At 39.6% G+C, this 24,851-nt stretch overlaps 1 protein-coding gene across 1 annotated transcript in view; it reads right to left on the bottom strand.

Annotated features, from left to right (window-relative positions):
• The window catches only part of LOC109919505 (peroxidasin homolog), a 509,465-nt gene that overhangs the window by 132,901 nt on the left and 351,713 nt on the right, over positions 1–24,851 (bottom strand). Inside the window, exons 10-11 of the mRNA XM_048596123.1 lie at positions 7,198–7,314; positions 2,210–2,368 (exon numbers count right to left, since the gene is read on the bottom strand). Coding sequence (XP_048452080.1) covers positions 2,210–2,368; positions 7,198–7,314 — 276 coding nt within the window. The remainder of the gene's footprint in view (positions 1–2,209; positions 2,369–7,197; positions 7,315–24,851) is intronic.

Genomic DNA, 24,851 nt, shown 5'->3' with positions numbered 1-24,851 from the left:
CTTTCTGCTCCTATGATGCTGCTTGGCCTGCTGTGTTCATCCAGCCCTGCACCTTGTTGTCTCGGATTCTCCAGCATCTGCAGTTCCTACTATCTCTAATAAAATTGAGGCTCTGGTTAAGAAAAAGAAGGAGGTATACATCCAGTATTGACAGCTGAGATTGAGTGAATCCCTCGAGGAGTATAAGGGCAGTAGTAGCATACTTAAGAGAGAAATCAGGAGGGCAAAAGGGGACATGAAATACCTATGGCAAATAAAGTTAAGGATAATCCAAAGAGTTCAATAAATACATTAAGGGCAAAAGAGTAACTAGAGACAGAATAAGATACCTTAAAGATCAATGTGGCCAGCTATATACGGAACCACAGGAGACGGTGGTTCCTAAACAAATATTTCACATCAGTACTTACTGTGGAGAAAGACATGGAAGCTAGGGTACTTGGGGAAATAATAGTGATGATTTGAGAAAAATTCAAATTACAGAAGAGGAGCTGTTGGACGTTTTAAAACATATAAAGATAGATAAATCCCCAGGATTTGGGCAAGTGTAGCCCAGAACATTGTGGGCCACTACGGAAGAGATTGCTGGGCCCTTAATGAGATATTTGTATTATCAATAGCCATGGGTGAGGTGCCAGAAGACTGGAGGTTGGCTAATATGGTGCCATTATTTACATTTGATTTAAAAGAGACCTGAGAGATAACATTTTCACACAGAGCTTGTTGCGTGAATGGAATTATCTGCCAGAGGAAGTGGTCGAGGTGGGTACAATTACAACATTTAAAAGGCATCTGAATGGGGATATGAATAGGGGGATTTACTTAGATATGGGTCAAATGCGCATGGCAAATGTGACTACATCAGATTGGGATGCCTGGTTAGCATGGACGGGTTGGACTGAAGGGTCTGTTTCTGTGCTGTATGACTATGACTCTATGTTTATCTTACTATAGCAGCACTGGAGAGTATTCCAGGAATAATTGCAGAATTCACAATGAAATTGTTGGGTCATGAGAGAGGAAGTGAGCTTTGCATAAAATTGATTATATTGGCCTCTGATCATAAGGTCTTGGGTGCAAAGTTCTTGCCATCCATTTGTACCTTAATATTATCAAGGTCTAGAAATTGCATCACGTTGTGCCCACCATAAATCAGCGATAGAAGTTCAATATATTAGACAGTGCATATTAGTCAATACCAAAATTATGATTGAGGTTCATTGGAAATTCAGGGTATATAGTTATAACAGTAGGTGGAATATATAATATACATGCAGAAAGAAGGAATTAGTTGAAGGAACTAAATGTAATATGTCTAAGTTTTCAGATGACACAAAACTGCATGGGAGGGTGAGCTGTGAAGAGGATAGAGATGCTCAATGTGATTTGGACAAGATGAGTGGGCAAATTCACGGTAGATGACTTATAATGTGGACAAGTGCAAGATTATCCACTTTGGTGACAAAAACAGGAAAGCAGATTATCTGAATAGTGATAGATTGAGAAAAGGGGAGGTGCAACAAGACCCGGGTGGCTTGGTATACCAGTTGCTGAAAATCAGCATGCAGGTGGAGCGGGTAGTAGGTTGGTCTTCATTGCAAGATGATTTGAGTGCAGGCGCAGTGACTTCTCGCTGCAGTTGTACGGGGCATTGATGAGACTGCACCTGGAGTGCTCTGTGCAGTTTTGGCCTTCTTGTATAAATTAATGGACAGTACAAATATCGGCAATAATTTTACTAGAATAATTGTCTAAAATGGCAGACATTTCTAAAAAAAAAGACCCAATGGTTTTCTTTTAAAATGAAAATGCACAATAATAGTTTGGAAAAACCAAAAGAACTGCAGATGCTGTAAATCAGGAGCAAAAACAGAAGTTGCTGGAAAAGTTGGCAGCATCTATGAAGAAAAACATCAGAGTAAAGTTTTGGCTCTGGTGATCCTTCCTCAGAATAATAGTTTGTGTTGTTCATATCACTGAAATGTGACTTCTATCGTGCAACTATCATTTATGTTATAGAAACCACAAGATCAACATAACAAATTATGTATAAATAAATAAAAGCAAAACCATACGAATGTTGGATACTTTATCAGACAAATATATTGGAGAAACTCAGCAGGTCTGGCAGCATCTGTAGAGAGAGAAACAGAGTTAATGTTTTCAGTCCAATAACACTTCTTCAGAACCCATGAGTAAATAAATATACCTTTGGGTTGCACTTTTAGCTGCACTGGAACTAGTTTGACTTGTACAACACTGATCGCCTGGCATTCATATTGTCCCTGATCATGAGCAGCAACTTCTACAATTCTCAGCGTTCCTGTGGGTAATACAGCATGCCTTCTATCATTGGGAAGCTGGCCTCCTGTAAATGGAAAGCAGGGAAGCACTTCTTCAGTCATTGCAAAAATCAGGCATCGTTTTCTATAATAAATTAAAACATCAGTTAGCGTAAGATCACTTTCTATCATTGTTATGGATCTTTCCTCCATAGTAATCATTGATGAAGCATTTTATTACAACAATGATTGCAAAAAGGAGAGTAAGTTAAAATAAATTGTATTATTTAATATTCCTCCACATACTAACATGAGTATTATTTGTTAATATATTCCAAACCATTTGGTGAAATAAAAACCAAGATACACATCTCTTCATTATGGAAAGAGTTGATTGATTTGATCAGTCTTATTCCTCTCATCCAATATCTAGTATCCCAACTGATCCATATTAGAAGTGTTCAGAGACAAATAAATAGCTACTAACTATTTCTCTTAACATTATAAATACATTAACAATCCTTAACAATGTGATTCACCAGATATTAACAAAGACAACTTAGTTTACCTACCTTTGATCCTGCTCCTCTGATGCTGCCTGACTTTGTGTGTTCCTCCAGCTCCACACTGTATTGATCTATATCTATATCACTTGATATCTTATGTAATAACAATCTATTGATCTCAATCATGAAAATTTAAATTGATCTACAGCCTCCTTAGGGAAAGAATTATAGATCTCTACTACAATATGGGATAAAGTGCTTCCTGACTTCAATACAGAATAGCCTCATTCAAGATTGTATTTTTCTGTTCTGCATCCTTCTGGCACAGAAATTTAACATTGCTTTACTTAGCATGTTGAACCATTTTAACATTTTAAATTATCATTAGATGATTTCTCAAACTTCTACACTCAAGGGAATACACGCAAAATTTATTCAACCTGCCATCATTTAAAACTTTAAAACACCTTTGAAACCTGTTTCACCGACAGGAAAAGGGTAATAGAAGCATGGGAACATTATCACCTACAAATTTCTCTCCAAGCAACAGACCACTCTGACCTGGAACTATATCCCATATCCTTCACTGCCACTGGATCAAAGTTATGAATCTCTCTGCTAAACAGCATAATGGATGGATTTGCACTGTATGGATTGCAGTGGTTCATCACCACTTTCATAAAAATAATTAGGGGTGGGCAATAAATGCTAGCCTAGGCACTGATGCTCACATCCCTGAAAGAATAAATAAAATTTCAAAACTCTGGATAATCTGCTCAGCACCATTTCTGCAGCTAGTATATCCTTCCTGAGTTCAGTGTCTGAAAGTGAATGCAATTCTTACAATAGGGTCTTTTCAATTGCAAAAGAACATTAAGATAAGGGCTATCGATTAGCCTTTTTAATTTGTTTTTGTGTCTGTGTTCTACGCTGCATGATTTATGTACCTAACACCATACACTTTAAACAGAAACAAAATATCGCAGAAGTTGGATGTGTTAAATTTAATATTAAATAAAATATTAGAAACACTCAGCAGGTTCAGACAACATCTATGGAGAGTGTCATGCTCAGTTCAACCATAATGACATCATAAATTATAAAGGAGTATTTTCTAAAATGAGCATAAAAGTTGTTAGATATTTTTAATCAATGTGCTCAGACATGTTATGAGACACTTCTGGAGCAGGTGGGACTTGAGGCTGTGTCTTCTGGCTCAAAGGTAGGGACTCTTATCAAGCCCAAGTCAATCACAAGAGTTTTTATGCCAACCAGAAATGGTTAGATGATTGTCATTAGACCAGTTTTTAATTTCCAGATTTTTATTGAATCAAATTTCACCATCTGCCATGGTGAAGTGTAAACCTACACTCTCAGAGCATTAGTCTGATGTTCTGGATTACTAGTTCGATGATATTACCACTGAGCCACTGCCTCCCCAAACCATAGTACCATGACCCTACTATAGGTAGGGCAATGTGGCAGGTGCCATATCCACTCTAGCTGGAAGAGGGTTTGAACTGTTGACACCATTGTGATCCAGACCAATGCATAGGCAGAGACACTACCCACTGCACCACAAAACCTTTCAAAAAACCTGTTAAGATCACTAAACCACAACACGTGACTTTTGATGATATCAGTTGTATGCAGTCCTGAAACTCAAGCAAATACCGAACAATCGCAGGTAAAATAAAGAAAAATCTAAGTATTTTACAGGAAGATTAAAGGCAAAAGAATAATGAGGGAATGAGCAGGGCCCACTAAAGATCACAGTGGTAATTTGTACACTGAGCCAAAGGATGTAATTTAGTAGGTTAATATTATTATATTAATATATTAACAAAAAAGGTTCAAAATTAATACTGTGTATCATTCATGAAATGAACAATGTGGTAATCAGGGAGAAGGACTGTGATATACTGAAAGAAATTTACATACATAGAGAAGACATTTTGAGTGGTTTGGCAGTTTTAAAAGTAGATAAATCTCCAGCGCAGATAAAATGTAAGGTGGACAAACAGGAGGCTGGAAGAACATAGTAAGCCAAGCAGCATCTGGAAGAAAGGAGCCATCAACGTATTGCGTATTACCCTTCTTCAGTCCTTCTTCAGTCTTCAGTATAACCAGATAAAAGGTAACCCAGGTTGTTCAGTGAGGGAAGTGAGGAGAAAGCAGAGGTGCTGGTAGTAATTTTTAATTCCTCTCTGGGTCACAGGAGTGTTGCCAGAGGACTGGAGCACAGCCAATGTGGTACAATTGTTCAAAATGGAAGCAAGAGATAATCAGGAAGCTACAGGCCAGGCAGTCTAACCTCTGTGGTGGGGAAATGATTGGAAGCAATTCTGAGGGAGAGGCAGGGATTAATCAAAAATAATCAGCATGCTTTAGTTACAGGAAGGTCATGGCTAATCAACTTGACTGAATTTTTTTGAAGAGGTGACCAAATGTACAGATGGAGGCAATGCTTTTGATATAATCCACTTGAACTTCAGGAAGGCTCTGTTATTGTGCTGCATGGGAGACTGACAGTGAAGGCAAGATCCATGGAATCCAAGGAAATTTGGCAAATTGGATCCATAATTGGCTGAATGGAAGGAAGCCGAGGGTAATGGTCAAGAGGTGTTTTTATGACTGAAAGCTTGTGTCTACTGGGGTTCCACAGGGATCAGTAGAGGGACCTTGCTATTTGTGGTATATATAAATGATTTATACTTTAATATAGGAGGGTTGATCAGTAAGTTTGCAGAAATTGCAAAAATTGGTAGGTGGCAAATAGTGAGGAGGATAACCTTAGGTTACAGAAGAATATAGGTGAGCAAATGGAGTTCAATCTGGATAAGCGTGAGGTGATGCACTTGGTCAGGACAAACAAGGCAAAAGAATAAATGAGCAGTAGGACGTAGGAAGCATCGAGGATCAGATTAAACTTATTGAACATGTCCACTGGTCTCTTAAAGTAGTGAGACAAGTGAATAAGAAGGCATATGTAGCACTTGCCTTTATTAGCTGAGGCATAGATTTTAAGAATAGGGAGGCTGTGTTGGAACTGTATAAATACCTGTTTGGCCACAGCTAGTGTACTCATAGATTCCATAGAATCCCTACAGTGTGGAAATAGGCCCATCTGCCCAACAAGTCCACACCGAACCTAAAGCATCCCACCCAGACCCATCCCCCTATAAACCCACCTAATCTACACATCTCTGAACACTACAGGCAATTTAGCATGGCCAATCCACTTAGTTTGCACATCTTTGGACAGTGGGAGGAAACCGGAGGAAACCCATGCAGACACAGGGAGAATGTGCAAACTCCACACAGACAGTGACCTGAGGGTGGATATTGTGTGCAGTTCCAGAATCTACATCACAGGAAGAATGTGATTGCACAAGACAGGATACAGAGGAGATTTACCACTGGGTAGCTCCTGGGCTGGGCGACAACTGATTAAGGAACAATGGAATACACTGAAGACACAGCCAGGACAAAACTGCCTCGCTGGCTGCTCAAATACTGGGCCAAAAGTTTCCACTGAAGAAGACTACCATGCTAGGTCAAGACCAGAATACCTGGATGAGACCGCCTGCCGGGCCACTAGAATACCTGGAAGCTGAAGATGAAGTAGACCTCCACACTGGGAGACTACCACGTTGGACTAAGACTTCCACTTCTCCTCCTTCAGGCACCAGGGCCTAGCTACAGACCTGAAGCCTAGTCCAAGCCTGCGAGTCTAGGCTGGGAGAATCAACCCTGGACCTGCTCCTCGCTTGCCAGGAGACCCCAAGCTGGGGTGGAGCAGCAGCTCTAAAGACCTGGTCTTCAAGAACATTTATAACCTTTATAAAGATCTGTAGCTCCCACAGTTCACATTACTCAAGTGAAAATGGGGTCTATTTAAATTCAGCACTGAGTTCAAATGGCCCTCTTGAATTTGGGTTTCAGATATGTCCCCAATTCCCATCATCCTCTCACCAGATAAAAATAGGATCTCTCATAATTCAGGGTGGGACTTCCAGATCTCAACCTACTGCCATTTTTAAAGGACCTATGAAAATCCAGCCCAGATCTCCAACACCCATCCATCCCATATGACTCAATCTCCTGGAAGAACAAAGGTCCTTTACACCTAGACCAGGAAATGAAATAGAAGTCAGCCAATTAAATTAGGTGGATAACGGAAAGCATGAGAAACATGTACAAGTTTCACTAAAATGTGGATGCAGGATTAAATTACATTGAATCACATTTAAATTGCAAAAATATTAGTCTTGATAACATTTGGAGATAGCTTGTTAAGTAGCAAAGACACAGCCTAAAATTCAACAGGAAAATATTATGTATCAATTAGAATACAGTGTTCATACAATTCAAACATAATACCCAATAATTACACTGTGTATAATTACCTGCTTTGGTCCAAGCGATGACTGGAATTGGATTACCTTCAGCAACACAGTCAAAATCCACAGTGTGCCCCTCAATAACTTCCTGGTCCTTTGGTGTAACTGTGAATCTAGGGGGAGCTGGAGATAAAATAAATGTAATAATTAATATAAAAACTATTAAGAAATAAACGTGGAGAAAGTAAATCAAATAAAGATAAACTCTCATATAACAATGGTTTATTGTCATTTATGCAAACTTAACAAAGTATTATTTGTATAAATAAAATATCAAACCATGCAGTCCCTGAATTCAGATAAATAAATGCATATGTAGAGATTGATCTAATTCACTTAATTATACCAGACATGACAACAATATACATTAATGGAATCGATTCGAAATAGTGTAGATGCAGGACCATTTCACATGGTACTGTATTAATATAATAACACTTATTTGTTGTGTGATCCTCTGTACAATGTTAAATCATACACATAACTGCATCTGGTATGAAGTAAAAGATTTATTTTTGTACCAAGCAGAGAAATAGAAGGAATTAATTTTTTTTTTCCAATTAAGTCAATCCACTGCCTCATTTTCCTGACAAGGCAATGTAGTGGATAATGAAGAACATTATCACAGAGTACAACAGGACCTTGATCAGATGGGCTAATCGGCCAAGGAGTAGCAGATGCAGTTTAATTTAGGTAAAGGTGAGGTGTTGCATTTTGGTAAGGCAAACCAGGGCAGGACTTATACAATTAATAGTAGGGCCCTGGTGAGTACTGCCGAACAAAGAGGCCAAGGGATGCAGGTGCATAGTTCCTTGAAACTGGAGTCACAGGTGGACAGGATGGTGAAGAAGGTGTTTGGCAAGCTTGCCTTCACTGGTCAGAACACTGAGTATAGGTGTTGGGATGTCATGTTGTGGCTATACAGGAGATTTGTGAGGCCACTTTTAAAATACTGTGTGTAATTCTGATCTCCATTCTATAGGAAATATGTTGTTAAACCTGAGAGGGTGCAGAAAAGATTTACAAGAATGTTGCTGGGACTGGAGGGTTTGATTTATAGGGAGAGACTAAATAGGCTGGGGATTTTGTCCCTGGTGTGGCGGATTAGAGGGGTGCCCTTATAGAGGTTTAGAAAATTATAAGGGGCATGGATAGGGTGAATAGCCAGGGCCTTTTTCCTTTCTCCTAGGGTGGGGAAGTCTGAGGGGTAACTTTTTCACACAAAGGATGGTGCCTGTAATGGAATGGAACGAGTTGTCAGAGGAAGTGGTGGAGGCTGATACAATTGCAACATTTAAAAGGCAGCTGGATGAGTATATGAATAGGAAGAGTTTAGAGGGATATGGGCCAAATGCTGGCAAACGGGACTATGTCAGATTGGAATGGCTGGTTGGCACGGATGAGTTAGACCATAGGGTCTGTTTCCATTCTGTATGACTCTATGACTCTATCATATGCAGGGCAGGTTCAGCATGGGAATTTTGCTTACAAATGATTCTGTTACATGTGTAAGTGCAGAACATACTACAGCTTAAGGAGCCAGGAGCACAATATTTCAGTATCACATACGGAGTTGCATTATACCAACCTGCTCCAATATCAGTACCAGAGGGAACTCCTAGTCTTGGCCTAGATGATACTGGGTGGGAAGTGATGTGACATTGGTGAAAAGTTCTGAGAGGACATGAGCATCACTCAGCCCTTGAGATGATGTAGCCAAGTAGCAAGAACTGAAAGGCAGAGGATGCATCTGTTCTCGAGGGTCTCTAAAACCAACAATGCAGTAGCAAGTAGAAAATACATTGTTTGCATTGCTTTGGCTGCAATGAGGTAACAGTTAGTGAAAGTAACCAAAGGCAATGTAACCAAATAGAAAATGGCACAGAGAATTTGGAGGAGAATAGAGTGGTTGTCCATGACAAAACCTGAAAAGAGGTAGAAGAGGAAAACAATTTTGAACAATAGTCTACTCATAATAAATTAATTTCCAAATTTGTTCTGAGATGTTTCAATATTATGGGAGAGACAGAAATTCAACTAGAGAGATCCAAAAAGGGATTGTTGTGAAAATGGCCACAATGTGATAAATGATAAAGAGTAATGAGCTGTTTGTTTTTTTTTCCACAGGGCATGAAGTATTTTAAAAATGGAATAAATTATGGCACGTTTCATCACACCTTGTTATCAGAAAAAAATCTGCTTTCTGAGGGGCCGGTAATTCCTCCTGATCAGGAATTAGGAGATTTCCTGTAGGAGCAATGCAGGTACCTTATATTGCATCCTGAATCTATCTCACTGTTGCTTTAATATGATCACAAGGTGATAGAATCCTTAGTCCTTCTGTAGTCTACATGGGTCATCTGACGAATATGTGCCATGCACTTTTGTTGGTATTACAGAGATCTCTCATGCTTGGCTGGGTATTAAAAACTCCAATTATCTCAACAATGGGTTCTGAATTCACAATTTGATTGATAGTTTAAAGAAGCCATTAAAAATTAGCTGTATTTGATGTGGATCCTGAACAAAATTTTGTTTATTTTCATAAGAAATTAACCACTTTAGCTTTGAATGAATTTGTAGAAGGGGAGTTCTTTTCACTATGAGCTGTGTAGGAGTAAGAGCTGTAATAGATAAATCCAGCCAAACCTGTGCTACAGAGTTAAAAGTACAAATATAAGCATGGCTGCAGCTCCTCTCACAAAAAGTGGCAGTGTTCCCAAATGTCTCTTTGCTGAAGTGCACTCTTCTTTAAACATCAACTCATCAGGCTTATGTTAATTGTACATCTGAGTGGAGTGAGGGGCAGTTAATTATTTGGTGGGCTGTATTGTTGCCTCCAAACTATTGTTCTCATTTGTTGCTGCTTCTCCTCATCGTGTAGTCATTGGGAATGCTGACTCCTGAGAAGCAGCAGCAAATGAATGCTAGGTGTTAAATACTCCTGCTGTGTGATGCTCAGAAACCGTGCAAAATATGAATAGAGAGAAAATGGTTAAAAAAGAATCACAGCAAAAAAAATTTCACCCAGCTGCAGAAATCACTCATGAATCTCTCAGACTCATAAACATCTTAAATTCTGCTAGTCCTAGATAATGCTGTCAGCTGCTGTGCCTTCTCATTCTCTATATCGTCAATGATAAGTGGATTGCAGGTGCAAAACAAGGAAGTTTAGAGCTGCAACGTTTATTATAACAGATGCAATTAATGCAGATAAGGCCAAAAAACATAAAAATGGAACTAATTTTATTGTGGAACAGCTCATTCTCATGTTTTTACCACAAAGTTATTTGTCCATGATGGAATAGGAAGCATGCTGAACATAGTAAATAAATTCAACCTCTGTAATCCAATAAATTAGGTATACAAAGACTAGAGAGTGGAGCATGACTCAAACGTTGTTCACTAACATTTTTTTCAATAATGTGAAAAATAGACAGCTACAAAATAAATCAGGAGAAAACACTACATAGTTTCATTGAAGCTGAAATCTGGATCCAGCCCTTGGAACATTTTCGTGGCTTCTCCTTTTGACTTTCAACATGCAACAATTATAAAACTTGTTTGATGGAAAAATTGGAAAGTTCATTCCAGAGCAGTCATCAATTCAGGATGTATTTAAAAATGTAATAGCAAATTCTGTTCCTGAAAGTAGGGATCAGCCTAGGACGTGAAGACATACAGGAAGGGAGGAGAAAAAGAAGGGATAGGAAGGGAAGGGAGGAATGAAGGATGGGTAAAAGGCCTGAAATCAACACACAACTATTTGAAAAAGAAAAAACACACAAGAAAATAATAATTGTCGAAAGATGGATGGCGAGTGTAGTGTTTGGAACCAGGGCCAGGTGGATCTCATTGACTATGAGATCCTTGATTGGGGTTGTTAACCTGGGCCAAACAGAAAGCCCTGGCTGCCAGATAACAACAGGAGATTCAGAAGGTCTCCTCAGTCCAGAGACTGGCTTTGAGTCAGCAGGTCCCATTCCATGTACTGTGCACAGGTTAATAAAGGATGACTTGGTGATGGGATACCGGCCTCTATGTGGTTAATTCAGTGAGAAAAGACAAAAAATGTCCTGCTGATCACAGTGGGAGAGGTGTCGAAATGGCACATGACTCTTAAATGAGAGAAAGTTATAGCTGTTGTAAGCAATGAGAGATGGAGAATCCGAAAGAATTTATCATCATTTTTAATTTTACCAGCCTTGCAAACTTTTGAGGGGATTACACTGACTGCCCAATTTACTTTTCATTACCCTCAACTGAAAATAAAATTGGGCAAGCAGTAAATTGCTGGTTTACTCCTGCCAGTTTTCTGATCAGCAAATTAGCTTAATTATTGACTACTAATAAATGTTTAAAACACAATAATCGTGCAAAATGCAGGCTGCAGTGGAAATAAAGGATTATTACGAGGAACCACAGCTACATCAAGAAGGAGATAAGCAAGCATAAATTTACAGGGCCCGCAGTTCTTTCATTTTTTTATTTTAAGAAGTATAAGAATAAGGTTGGTGCTAGTTAATTTCTTTTTGCCAGACGGTGGATGGAAATTTTGAGATACATCAACAAAGTATCTCCAATATAAGTAATTTGTCAATTGAAACTTCATTGTAGATTCCGGTAGGGAATTAATCATTTATAACTATTTCTATGTTAGTAGACCAAGAAGTAATTTGCATGAAGGGAAATCATTTGTTGAATAAGAAACATGATTAAAGTCATAAATTATCTGTTAATTCAATGTTCAAATGCTGTCTTGCTTCAATGGCTTTATACTTATGTAGTTTAGGATGGTTACGAAAGAAAATAATCAGTTGATCTAGCATATGTTTAAGAAACTAATTTACTGCGAGAAATTAATGAAAGTTTGTTCAGAATAATGAATTGCCTTAATTTACTGCACTGGAATCTAAATTTCAGTTCAATAATTTATATTCAGTTTACTTAAGATTGAAAGCATTTTGAACAGATATATTATTTCTCAATAAAATAAAAATGCATCATTTTGTTGGTAAATTAAGTTTTGAACAGGGCTGTTGCTGTTTTCTACTCAGTGACTGAGACAGAATCTTGATTGCAGTGAAAACACTAAAATATTACATAGACAAGCAAATGGTTGGTTATGAAAGTAAGGTTGCCTGGCCATTACCAAATGGTGTACCAATACAGGGCCAAATGTTCGAATTATACCATCACTAAAATGATATCCAAGAACAAGTGCCAAAAGGCCACACCGTGCCTGATTTTCAATACTGCAGAAGGTAGCATCAGTCTGGAAATTCCCAAACCGCCATCCTGCCTCATTAAGATGTATCCCAAAATGTGAAATTTTCATTCCAGGCAGCTGGGTGGAGTTGGGCTGCCAATCTCAGAAGCAGCATGTTGGTGACCACGGGGCAAAGTGAGTGCCGTGGCTGATTGCCTTCATTTTCTGAGATTTCATCCCAGCTATTTCAGAAACTATGTCGTCTCTAGCCTGTCAATTGAAGTAGTCCAACAGAGGGCCAATCCCACATGACGACAGCATTATCACAACAGTCTCAGTAGTCAATACCACCAATTGCCAACTTCCAGACTCCATCCTACAATGCATCTGTTTCATCCTTGATCACAACATCTTCACCTTCCACAACCAGTTCTTTGTCTAGACACACAGAACAGCTATGGGAACAGATTTCCACCTCAATATGCCAATATTTTCATGCACAGGTTCAAACCAGACTTCTTTGCTGCACAGAACCTCTGACCAATGCTACACACCAGATACGTTGACAACATTTTCTTCATTTGGACTCATGGTGACAAATCACTGAAACAACTATATAGTGATATCAACAAGCTTCATCCCACAATCAGCCATACCATGGACTACTCTTTAGAATCAGTCTCATTCTTGGACACACGCATCTCTGGTGGGGACAGACATCTCAGTACTGCAAGCCTACAGATAACCTCACGATGCTGCACTTCTCTAGCTTTCATCCTAAACATATTAAAACAGCCATTCCCTATAGACAAGCCCTATGCATACATAGGATCTGTTCGGATGAGGAAGAACAAGACGGATACCTAAAGGTTTTGAAACATGCCCCCATAGGAACAGTGTACGATGCTCAACTCATTGATTGCCAGTTCCGACATGCCACAGCGAAAAACTGTAATGACCCCCTCAAAAGACAGGCACGGGATACATCCGATAGGGTACCCTTCATCGTCCAGTACCTCCCAGGAGCGGAGAAACTACGCCATGTTCTTCGCAGCCTTCAACACATTAACGATGACGATAAGCACCTCGCCAAGATCTTCCCCACGCCTCCACTTCTCACCTTCAAACAACCGCCAAACCTTAAATAGGCTATTGTTCTCAGCAAACTACCCAGCCTTCAGGACAACAACATCGACCACAACACCACACAACCCTGTCATGGCAACCTCTGCAAGACATGTCAGACCATTGACATGGACACTACCATCACACGTGGGAACACCACCCACCACGTACATGGCAGATAGTCATGTGACTCGGCCAATGTTGTCTGTCTCATCCTCTGCAGGCAAGGATGCCCCAAGGCATGGTATGTTGGCAAAACCATGCAAACACTATGGCAACAGATGAATAGACAACGTGCAACAATTGCCAGACAGGAATATTCCCTCCCCGTTGGGGAACACTTCAGCGGTCAAGGATATTCAGCCTCAGATCTTCGGGTAAACGTCCTCCAAGGCGGACTTCAGGATACACAACAACAGACAGTCGCCGAGCAGAGGCTGATAGCAAAGTTCGGTACCCATGAGGATGCCCTCAACTGTGATCTTGGGTTCATGTCACACTACAGGTGACCCCACCACACTACACACTCTCACACACACACTCATACACACACAAACACACACACTCTTGCACACAGATCCTCTCTCATTTACGCACTGTCTCTCCCGCACAAGCGCGCACACATACACACATACACATACTAGTACACACTCACTCTCTCTCTCCCTCACACACATACACATACATACACACACACTCTCTCTCCCCACCCACACACGCACACTCACTCTCTCTCCATCAGACACACACACACACACTAGTACACACTCGCTCTCTCCCTCACAGACACACACACACACACACACACACAGACACACACTCTCCCTCACGGACACTGTTTTATAAATTCCTACTTGAGAAATAAAACCAGTCTGACTCCAAACCAAAACACAAACAGATTCTAAACAAGGCCTCACACCTAACATGCATTGTCTGACCTAAAATGTCACCTCTTTACATTGATAAAACCTTTAGTTCTCTCAGGACAGTGACTTGTAAGGAACTCAGGGATTTACAAATATATATTTATCAGTTAAAATCTTCTAACTGAAAATTTAACAGCATCTCAGGTTTGTTTAATACATCCTGATCAGTGGTGTGACCCTTTGATCTTTTACTTATAAATTCTGTGTCTGATACTACCTCTCTCACTAACACCTGTAGGCATGAGGCTCCAAAAGTTTGTATTTTCAAATAAACCTGTTGGACTATAACCTGGTGTTGTATGATTTCTGACCTTGTCCACTCCAGTCCAACACCAGTACAACCACATCATTTTTAACCCTCGTTGCAGCATTTTTCTTTTAAGTTTAAATAGCAGATGATTAAAACAAAAATACAGATCAGACTGTTATTCAGACCCAATCCAACTTTTAAGTCTGTCTCCTTCCACTGCATAAATTCGCACCTGTGGCTAAAATGGGCTCTGTTTGAGATCAGAATACAGTTCAAATGAGCCTGCTAACTTTAGGTTTCTCTCCTGAGTGAATCAGGTCCTACCTCTTTCCCCAAAGGGCCAAAACTGGATATGTCAGAAATGGGAATAGGAGGATCCAGCTGTGAGGATCCAGTTTGCCATTCTTAAAGATTTACAAGTCTTTCCATCTTTGCAAAAATCTGTCTCATATCAACTTGGTTCCAAGATATAGGAATATTCAGGGGAATACAGTTAAGGCAGGAATTAAGTTGAAAACAAAGTTGGAAATTATGAAACAAAAACAGAAGTTGCTGGCAGAACAACATCTATGGGGAGAAAGCTGAGTTAACTGATGAAGAGTCACGAGACTCTAAACGTAAACTCTTCTTCACTCTTTCGACAGATGCTGCTAGACCTATTCAGTTTCACCAGCAATTTCAGTTTTTCTTTCATATCTTCAGCATCCACAGTTCTTTGTGCTCATTCGGAAACTTTGACTTCAAAGGGGAAAGAACGGCCAATTGAAGAGAATCCTCAATATAACAAACAATCACATTTGACCTAAAACAAACACAAAGATTGCTCAGGAAACTCAGCATGTCTACCTGGAGAAGCAGAGTCAACATTTTGAGTCCAAAGTTACTCTTTATCAGAACAGAAAAGGGATTGGAAAATGGTCTTTTAATATTTACAACACAGGTGTAGGAGAGGTGGAGGGGACAGATAGTGTCCAGTGCAAAAGACGAAATGGTTGTTAATGGTAATGAAAGAGAAATAAAACAAATAAAGTGGTTGAAAATTAAGATGGACAGGACGAGAATGGGTCTTCTCAACTGAGAACAAAATAAACAACAGAGGCTGTTGGGAAGTGGATGGAAGGAATGTAGGAAAATGGAGCACAAACATCATTGTGGAATTCAGTGTTGAGGCTGTAATGTTCCTGTGTGAAAAATGAGATGTTGTTCCTTGAGCTTGTGTTGTGCTTCATTGGAACACTGCAGCAGGCCCATTACAGAAATGTTAACATGAGATTAAGGTGGTTTATTGAAATGTCAAGAAACTGGAAGGTCATTCCTGCAGCCAGAGCAGAGGTGTTCCCCAAACGTTTTGTCTTATCTATACAAAGGAGACCACATTAGTGAGCAGAGAATCAGTAGAATAGATTGAAAAAACTACAAGTGAAATGCTGTTTCACCTGGAAGGTGTGTTTGGGGCCTTGAACAGTTGGGAGGGGGGAGATGAATGGTAAAATGATACACCTTCTGCGATTGCAATTGAAGGTGCCATGGGAGAGTGAGGAGATGTGATGGAGGAGTGGACCAAGATGTCATGGAAGGAATGGTCCCTACAGAAAGGTGACAGTGAAGGACAGGGAAAGATGTGTTTGGTGGTGGCATCATGCTGCATGTAGCAGATTTGGCAAAGGATGATCCTTTAAATGCACAGACTAGTGTTGTAAGAAATGAGGACAAGAGGAACCCTATCATTGTTGGGGAAGGAGGCAAATGGGTGAGGCCAGGAGATGGGTCGGGCATGGCTGAGGGCCTGTCGACCACAATAGAAGGGAATTTTCTGATGAGGTAAAAGTAGAATTAGAATAGAAATAGCATGGAATTGGGTTTTATTGTCACACGTAGTCAAGTACAAAAGTACAAGAGCACAGTGAAAAGTGTACAATATCACCATTCCTTACGCTGTCTCAAGTACAAAAATGCTGTCTCAGGTACAAAATCTTAGGTACAAAATAGAAAAATGAAGAAATAAGTTTAAAGTTCAACATTACAATAGGTCATGTCAGAGGCAGCCCAGTGGAAGATGGCATCATCAGAACAGAATGCAATGGAAATGGAGAAACTGGAAGAATGAAATGGAATTCTTGCAGAAAACAGAGTGTGAAAAGGTGTCATCAAGGCAACTGTGGGAGTCGATGGGTTTGTAGTGGATATTGGTGGACAGCCTATCCTTAGAAAGGGAAACAGTGAAGTTAAGGAAGGGAAGGGAAGAGTCAGAGATGGACAACAAGAATGTGAGAGAAGGATGGAAATTGGAAGCAAAACTATTAATTTTTCCAATTCTAGATGACAGCAGGAAGAAACACCAAAGGTACCATCAACATATTGGAGACAGAAACCTCTCCAGCTTAATAATATCCTTCCTATAAATGGGTAACCAGAACTGGACACAGTATTCCAGAAGAGGCTGCACCAATGTCATGGGTCACCTACAGTATTTTGCTTACATTTGATCTACTGCTGTCTCTCAGAGTTAGTACAAACCAGAGATCAGGCCCAATAGCTTCACCAATAAACCATTAGGAACTCATCATAAACGGAAGGTTATGACACTTACCCAATAAACGACTTGAAAATTGGGAAGAGACCACTAATTAATGTTGAAAACCCCTAAAGCACAAAAGGAGAGATTCAGGGGAAAAATCATAGAACAATCTGCTAGGTTTATAGGTCTTGTTTTGGGCAATGCTTTAATATTTGTTGAGATTACAGAACTGGTGAGATTTTACACCCATGTGCTAATAGTTGGATAATTTGATATTGTAATCTTTTGTGGTAACATTCAAATAATGAGTGTATGACAGAAATTAGAAACTTCTTTCTTTTCTAATCTCTGATGTGCATTTGTAACCCAATTCCCTCTTTGTCTATTTGCATGTATATTTTGGCTGCCATTGCAAAATTAAGTCCGTTATTTCTATATTCATTTATTTTTCTCATAGTCCTTCTCAGGTCCTACTCTCCCTTTCCAGGTTCTTGTCGTATTAACTTTAGCTAAGCAAATTACTCCTCCACCTTTATACACTGCTGCAGCTATTTTAGTCTCGAGTCCCCTTTGAGAAAACCCAGAATCAGTTTATGTGATGGGGTTAATTCTTAGAAAAGGCTTCACAGTTGGGTTAGAAGAAGGGTCTAGACCTGAAATGTCAGCTTTCCTGCTCCTCTGATGCTGCTTGGCCTGCTGTGTTCATCCAGCTCTACACCTTGTTATCAGTTTATGTGCCTCTCTTGATATTCTCGGAGAGTCCATCGAGACAGCAATTCAACCAGCAGCAGTTTCAACAGCTCCATCTTCCTAACCCTTTAAGGGCTACCTTTGTCCATTTTTCCCTGCTAACATTCCTCACCACAACTCTCATGGACTCTAGTCATAGGTAGGTCAGTGACAGACCCTGAGTTACATCAATGAAGTCTAATCTGGGATAAATGGCCTTCTCAAGTGACAAAAGAGCGAACAAAGAATATGAACAATTTGTCCAATTATTTTAAAATGAAATCTATCAAATACAAAAAAGAGGAATTTTAAACTTCTTTCTGACAAATTTCAACAAAAGAAATAAAAATGATACTATAGCAATGACTTACTTTGCATACATAGGCACTTTACGGGAGTATCACATTATAAAACGTGGTCGAAGAGATAGAAGAGTGACAAGTGTCTTGAAAGAAGAGATCTCGAGAGTCAAAGGGATTTAGGGAGGAAATTACAGAGCCTAGAGTGTTGCCAGCTAAAGGCAGCAAAAGTGGAGCAGTTAAAATCAAGGATGCTCAAGCAGCGCAGATTAGATTAATGAAGTGGGTTGTAAAGTTGGAGAATGTTACAAAGATAAGTGGTAGGTAGGCTGTAGAGGGATTTGCAAGTAAGAATGGGAGTTCCAAAACCTGGTTTGATTGGGAACTAATGTAGGGATGATGGCTGAATGGCATTGTAAGTTAGGTCACCAGCAGCAAAATGTTTGATGACATATGGTGCACAAAGGGTGGAATGTGGGAGACTAGCATCTTCTGCAAAACACTTTAACACTGTGTCTCTGGATTCCCAATTCTTAATGAATGGCAACAGTTTTTCTCTACCTACTCTGTCAGACCCCTCAAGTTTTTGAAAACTTCTATCAATCCCCTCCAATTCCAATCCCATCCAAGGAAAACAATCCCAACTTCTTCAACTTTTCCTCATGACTGAATTTTCTTGACCTTGGTACCATTACAGGAAATGTCTTCTGCATTCTCCCAATGCATTAATATCATTCCTATAGTGTGGCACCCAAAACTGTACACAATACTCCAAATGAAGTCTAACCAGTGCCTGTATAAGTTCATCTCCCTGATCTTGTACTCTATTAATTAAGCCTAACAAGGGCATAAATAAGAATTTCAGCAACAGATGAGTTGAGGCAGAAGTGAAGTCAGGCAATATTACAGAGGTAAAAAGAATGTGGTCTTACTGATGGTGCAAATATGTTGTCAGAAATTTATGTCAGTGCCAAATGTAATACCAAAATTGTGAACAATCTGGTTTAGTCTCAGGCATTGCCAGAAAGAGGGATACAGTCAGTAGCAAGAGAATGAGGTTTGGAATGTAAAGCGAAAACGATGATTTCAGACTTCAAAATACTCAGTTGAAGAAAATTTCTGCTCATCCAGTACTGGACGACAGAGAAATAGGATGAAGATTTAACAATAGTGATGAATCAAGAGAGGTGGTGGTGAGGTAGAACTAGTGTTGTCAGTGTTTGTGCGAAACATTGATGCTATGCCTTCAAGTTGGATGATGCCGCTCCTGTAGATGAGGAAATGAGAAGGCCCAGGAACATCTTTAAAAGATAGCTGAGGTAACTGTGTTGGAGCAGGAAGAGATGCCCTTGCATTTGATTCACTGACAAATACAAGATTGATAAGAATGGAACTAAATGCTAGCTGTCAGCCTTATCAGAATAAATAAAAGATATGTTTGGGTTGCACTGCTTCTTGCATTATTTGTTGATTCCCTGGGAGCTGACAGCACCATGGGTCATAATCACAGAATTATCATAGAATCCCTACAGAGTGGAAACAGGCCCTTCAGCCCAACAAGTCCACACCAACCCTCAGAGCATCCCACCCAGACCCATCCCCCTATAACCCTCCTAATCTACACATCCCTGAACACTATAGGCAATTTAGCATGGCCAATCCACCTAGCCTGCACATCTTTGGACTGTGGGAGGAAACCGAAGCACCTGGAAGAAACCCTCTGAAGGATTCTATGCATGCAACATAGCTCATTGTCTGGACAGGACATTGTCTGTTCCAGAGAATCATTACTGGTCAGCACTATGTGAAATATTTCTCCCCTAATAATTTATTGTAAAATAAGAGGAAATTTGATTGAAAATAAATAGAATGATAACAATGAGTTCTGGACTTTACTGGTTTCATGGTCATTAAAGTTCATTCTAAGTTTGTTTGCCTGCTTTGTTTGTGACCATTTATGGCGAATAAAAACACTGCTTTTACTATAGATTTAATCACTGAAGTTTCTTTCATTCATTTGTAGAATGTGATCATGTCTGGCAAGACTGTCACTTTTTGCCCATCCCTAAAATTTTGCAGTCCATTATTGAATGGTGGAGCAGGCTTGAAGGGCTGAATGGTCTAAATCTGCTCCTATTTCTAATGCAGTTCATGTACAGTCTACTGAATGGAAAGTGAACAATCTTTGAGACATCAAGGGATAAGTTATTTGCTGTGGAATTCCATGCCTCTGACCTGCTAGTCCAGCCACAGTATTTATGGGGCTGGTCTAGTTCAGCTTATGGTCAATGGTAACTCAAGAACAAAGACCAAAGAGCAATACTGCTCTCCAAGCCTGCTGTGACACCTGTTGCTCTTCCGTACCAAACTGTTTTTACTTACAGGATTCATATTCCTCTATTCCCTTCATATTCATGCATTCGTCCAGGTGCTTCTTGAATGCTGCAATTATTTCTACTTCCACCACCTCCTCTAGCAGTGCATTCCAGGTACTCACTATCCTTTGTATGAAAAATCACATATCTCTTTTAAACTTCTTCCAGTGCACAATGAACCGGTGCTTCCTGATAATTGAGCCCTCCACCATGAAAAAATGCCTCCTACTTTCCATTGTATCCATGCCATTCACAATCTTATAAACGACTATCAAGTTCCCCCCTCAGCCTCCTGCATTCTAGTGAAAACAAAGCCAATCTATCCAAACCTTCTTCGTAGCTAACGATGCCCATACCAGGTAAGATCCTGGTAAATCTTTTCTGTACCCTATCCAAAGCATTCACAATCTTCTGGTGGTGTGGTGACCAGAACTGGACTCAATATTCCAAATGTGACTTAACTAAATTCTATAAAGCTGCAGCATAACTTGCCTATCCTTATACTCAATGCCCCTTTCAATGAAGGCAAGCATGCCATTGGTCTTTTTTACTACCTTATCTACCTGCACTGCCCTCGTCAGTGATCTGTGGACCTGTACACCCAGATCCCTCTGCATATCAATTCTCCTAACAGTTCTGCCATTCACTGTATAATTTCCAGCTGTATTTGACCTTCCAAAATGCGTCGTCTCACATTTGTCCAGATTAAACTCCATCTGCCATTTTTCTGGCCATGCCTCCAACTGATCTAAATCATGCTATATCCTCTGACAATTCTCCTCACTATCTGCAACCCCATCAATCTTTGTATCGTTTGCAAACTTATTAATTAGACCAACCATGTTTTCCTCCAAATCATTTATGTAGGCTATGAACAGCGGAAGTCCCAGCACTGATCCTTGTGGAACACTACTAGTCACAAACCTCCACTCCAAAACGCATCCTTCCACCGCTACCCTCTGTCTCGTATGACTAAGCCAGTTCTGTACCCATCTTGCCAGCTCACCCCGATACCATGTGACTTCACCTTTAGTGCTAATCTGCCATGAGGGACCTTGTCAACAGCTTTACCGAAGTCCACGTAGACAACATCAACCGCATTTCCCTCATCAATCATCTTCGTCAACTCCTCAAAAAACTGAATCAGGTTAGTGAGGCACAACCTTCCCCACACAAAACCATGCTGTCTATTGTTAATAAGTACATTTGCATCTAAATGTGTACAGATCTCGTTCCCGAGAATCTTTTCCAATAATTTACCTACCACCGATGTGATGCTCACAGGCCTATTATTTCTTGGATTAACCCTGATATCCTTTTTAAGCAATGGGACCACAATGGCTATTCCCCAATCCTATGGGGCCTCACCTTTGCCAAAGAGGATACAAAGATGTCAATCAATGCTCCAACAATTTGTTCTTTTGCCTCCCTCAATATTCTGGGATAGATCCAATCAGGACCCCAGGACCTAACTACGTTAATATTTTTTAAGACACACAACACCTCTTCCCTTTTAATAGCAACTTGGATTAGAAATTCGACACTCACTTCCCTGTGATCATCCTCCACAAATTCCTTCTCTTTGGCGAATACCAACACTTTTTTTTTGTTTAGGGCCTCACTCTTCTGGCTCCACACATAGATTCCCTCCTTTGTGGTTCCATGGGCCACCCCTTTCCCTGGCTACCCACTTGCATTTTATATATGTATAAAAAGCCTTGAGATTCTCCCTAATTCAATTCCGTGTGCTAACAACTTTTCATGACCCCTTTTAGCCCTTCTAATTCCTTGTTTAAGATCATTCCTACTTTGCTTATACACTTCACGGACTTTGTTAGTTCCCATCCTTCTAGACTTTACGTATGCTTCCTTTTTCTTTTTGACGAAGACCATAACATCCTTGGTCATCCAAGGTTCACGTAACTTGCCATACCTAGCGTTCATTCTCACAGGAACATATTCTTATGAACTCTTATTAACTGCCGTTTGAAATACTCCCACATGTTTGATGGGAATTTACCCTCAAACAGTTGCCTCCAGTCAAAATTCTCCAGTTGCTGCCTAATATTGTTGTAGCTTGCCTTCCCCCACTGCACTGAAGAAATCTAGCAATGATGTCTTAGGGCTGAGATAATTGGCCTTTGATAACTACAACCATCTTCCTTTGTGTAGTTACGATTGGAAGTAGCAATTATTTCCTTTCCCAGAATGCCACTGACTTCAATTTTAGGTTCCTTGCTACTGCATTCTGTCAAAGTCAATTACTCACATGTCACCTGTGAGGTTTAGGAGAAGAATAATTATGTGTGGTTAGTGTCGTGCTTATTATTCGGTTGCTGCATCTGAACGAATATGTTGTGCATCCTCGCAGGTTTGTAATGGACATTTGAAAGCCATGTTTTAAATTCTATTATTGTCCTCAGTAGACTGTAATTCTCTAGTTGCTCAAATGCCTTTATTAATAGGGAAACAATAGTTGCCAACACAGCAATTTGTTACAGGCACAGAAATATTTATGTTTATTTCTGTGAAAAATACATTAACATTTATGTTTTATACGCAATAGAATTACCATGCAGATTTCTACCAACTCAGTAGAGCACTCTTAAGATAGAAACCAAGTTTAAATGCTATACAATCTTTTTGATAGATTGTAGAGCATAGGAAACAATTACCATTGGCAGAAATGGCTTTTGCTCTGACTTGATTGAGCAAACTTGTTTGGAGCACAACTGGTAAGAGATGTATTCAACATCAAATAAGCAGCAATCAAAGAAAAAATATCATGTTTGTTAGTCATTAGTTATCTTTTCAATTTCATGTTCATAGTGAACTGTCTCCTTGAGGTACTTCATGAAGTCCTATGCTATGCGGCTGTGCTTTGTGTATTCATTTTCTAGTGCAGGTACAAATGTAGGGGAGTAAAATATTTATTGGTAAAAGCAAATACTGCAGATACTCGAGATCTGAAACAAATATAAAGTTCTGGGGAAATTCAGGTTTGGCAGCATTAATAGAGGCAAAAACTCAAGTAACACTTTTCAGAAAGTGTTCTCTGGAACTGATTGCGGCCACATGGCTCAGAGGGAATGTTGTTGCCGATGACAACAATACATCAGTTGGTACTGCAGACAGTCCAAGCAAGTTTTGTGATTCCACAACTACTAGCAGCGCACTGATATTAGTTGATGGACTCACTCAAATCTAACAAGTTTGGAAATGCTCTTCATTCTCATATTTTTAGTACTAAAAAAAAAGGGCATGACAATAATAGGGGTCCGACCATCTTATTCTGCAATAACATCAACATTAATTTAGGAGCCGCAGCTGTAGAACCCACGGAAGAATTTCAGAAAATCGAACTGTAAATCACTGAATTACTTTTTATCTATAATTAATGTTTATGTCAAATGCTGATCTGTGATAATATTTGCATATCTTTCACTAAAGGAAATCAAAGAGAATAACTAATTCAACTAAAAAAAAATCTAAATAAACAAAAGTGTAAAAAAAGTTCTATTGTGATTTGAAGCAGGTACAACTTTCTCAGGATATTTCTCTGAATAACCTGCCTTACTAATTTATAGGAACAAGTTTCAAAGTAAAGCATAGACAAGAATGAAGAATACAATTTGATTTCAGCTTTCTTTTTTGCATACTAATCTTGAAGCAATAAATTTTGCCATTATTAGGCGACTAGTACAATTATTTTTAAGTCTTAAATCACTGTGGATTAGCAGATAAAGGAACATTGTAATCATTGTTAATTTTAACAGGAGCAGATTATGATCATTCTGATTGTCTTTGGTGAGAGTACTGATGGTGTGATATAAAAATTTCAGGAAAACATGGAGTGGCATAAGTAATAATTTACTCTGCCTTCTGCACTGGTCATGAGTCCCTATGACATTAATATCCTATGACACTAGCAACATTCCCCAGAGAAACATGTTCATTGGGCCATAATTTGCTTTGATAGTGCATGTAATAGCATCTTCTATTAGACCTGGCCTAAAACATCTAGATTTCTGACTTTTTATGGCAAGCTGCTGGAAGTTCAGGCTGATAATTTTGCATTGAGAGAAAAAGGGTATCTGGTACAAAAATGAACAGACCAAGTTGATAACAAGGTGCAGGGCTGGATGAACACAGCAGGCCAAGCAGCATCATAGGAGCAGAGAGGCTGACGTTTCGGGCCTAGACCCTTCATCAGATGAAGGGTCTAGGCC

The sequence above is a fragment of the Rhincodon typus genome, chromosome 4, assembly GCF_021869965.1.
Source record: "Rhincodon typus isolate 14 chromosome 4, sRhiTyp1.1, whole genome shotgun sequence".
Lineage (NCBI taxonomy): Eukaryota > Metazoa > Chordata > Chondrichthyes > Orectolobiformes > Rhincodontidae > Rhincodon > Rhincodon typus.
Note: the sequence above shows the minus strand (reverse complement) of the source record. Positions and strands in the feature narration are given on the sequence as shown.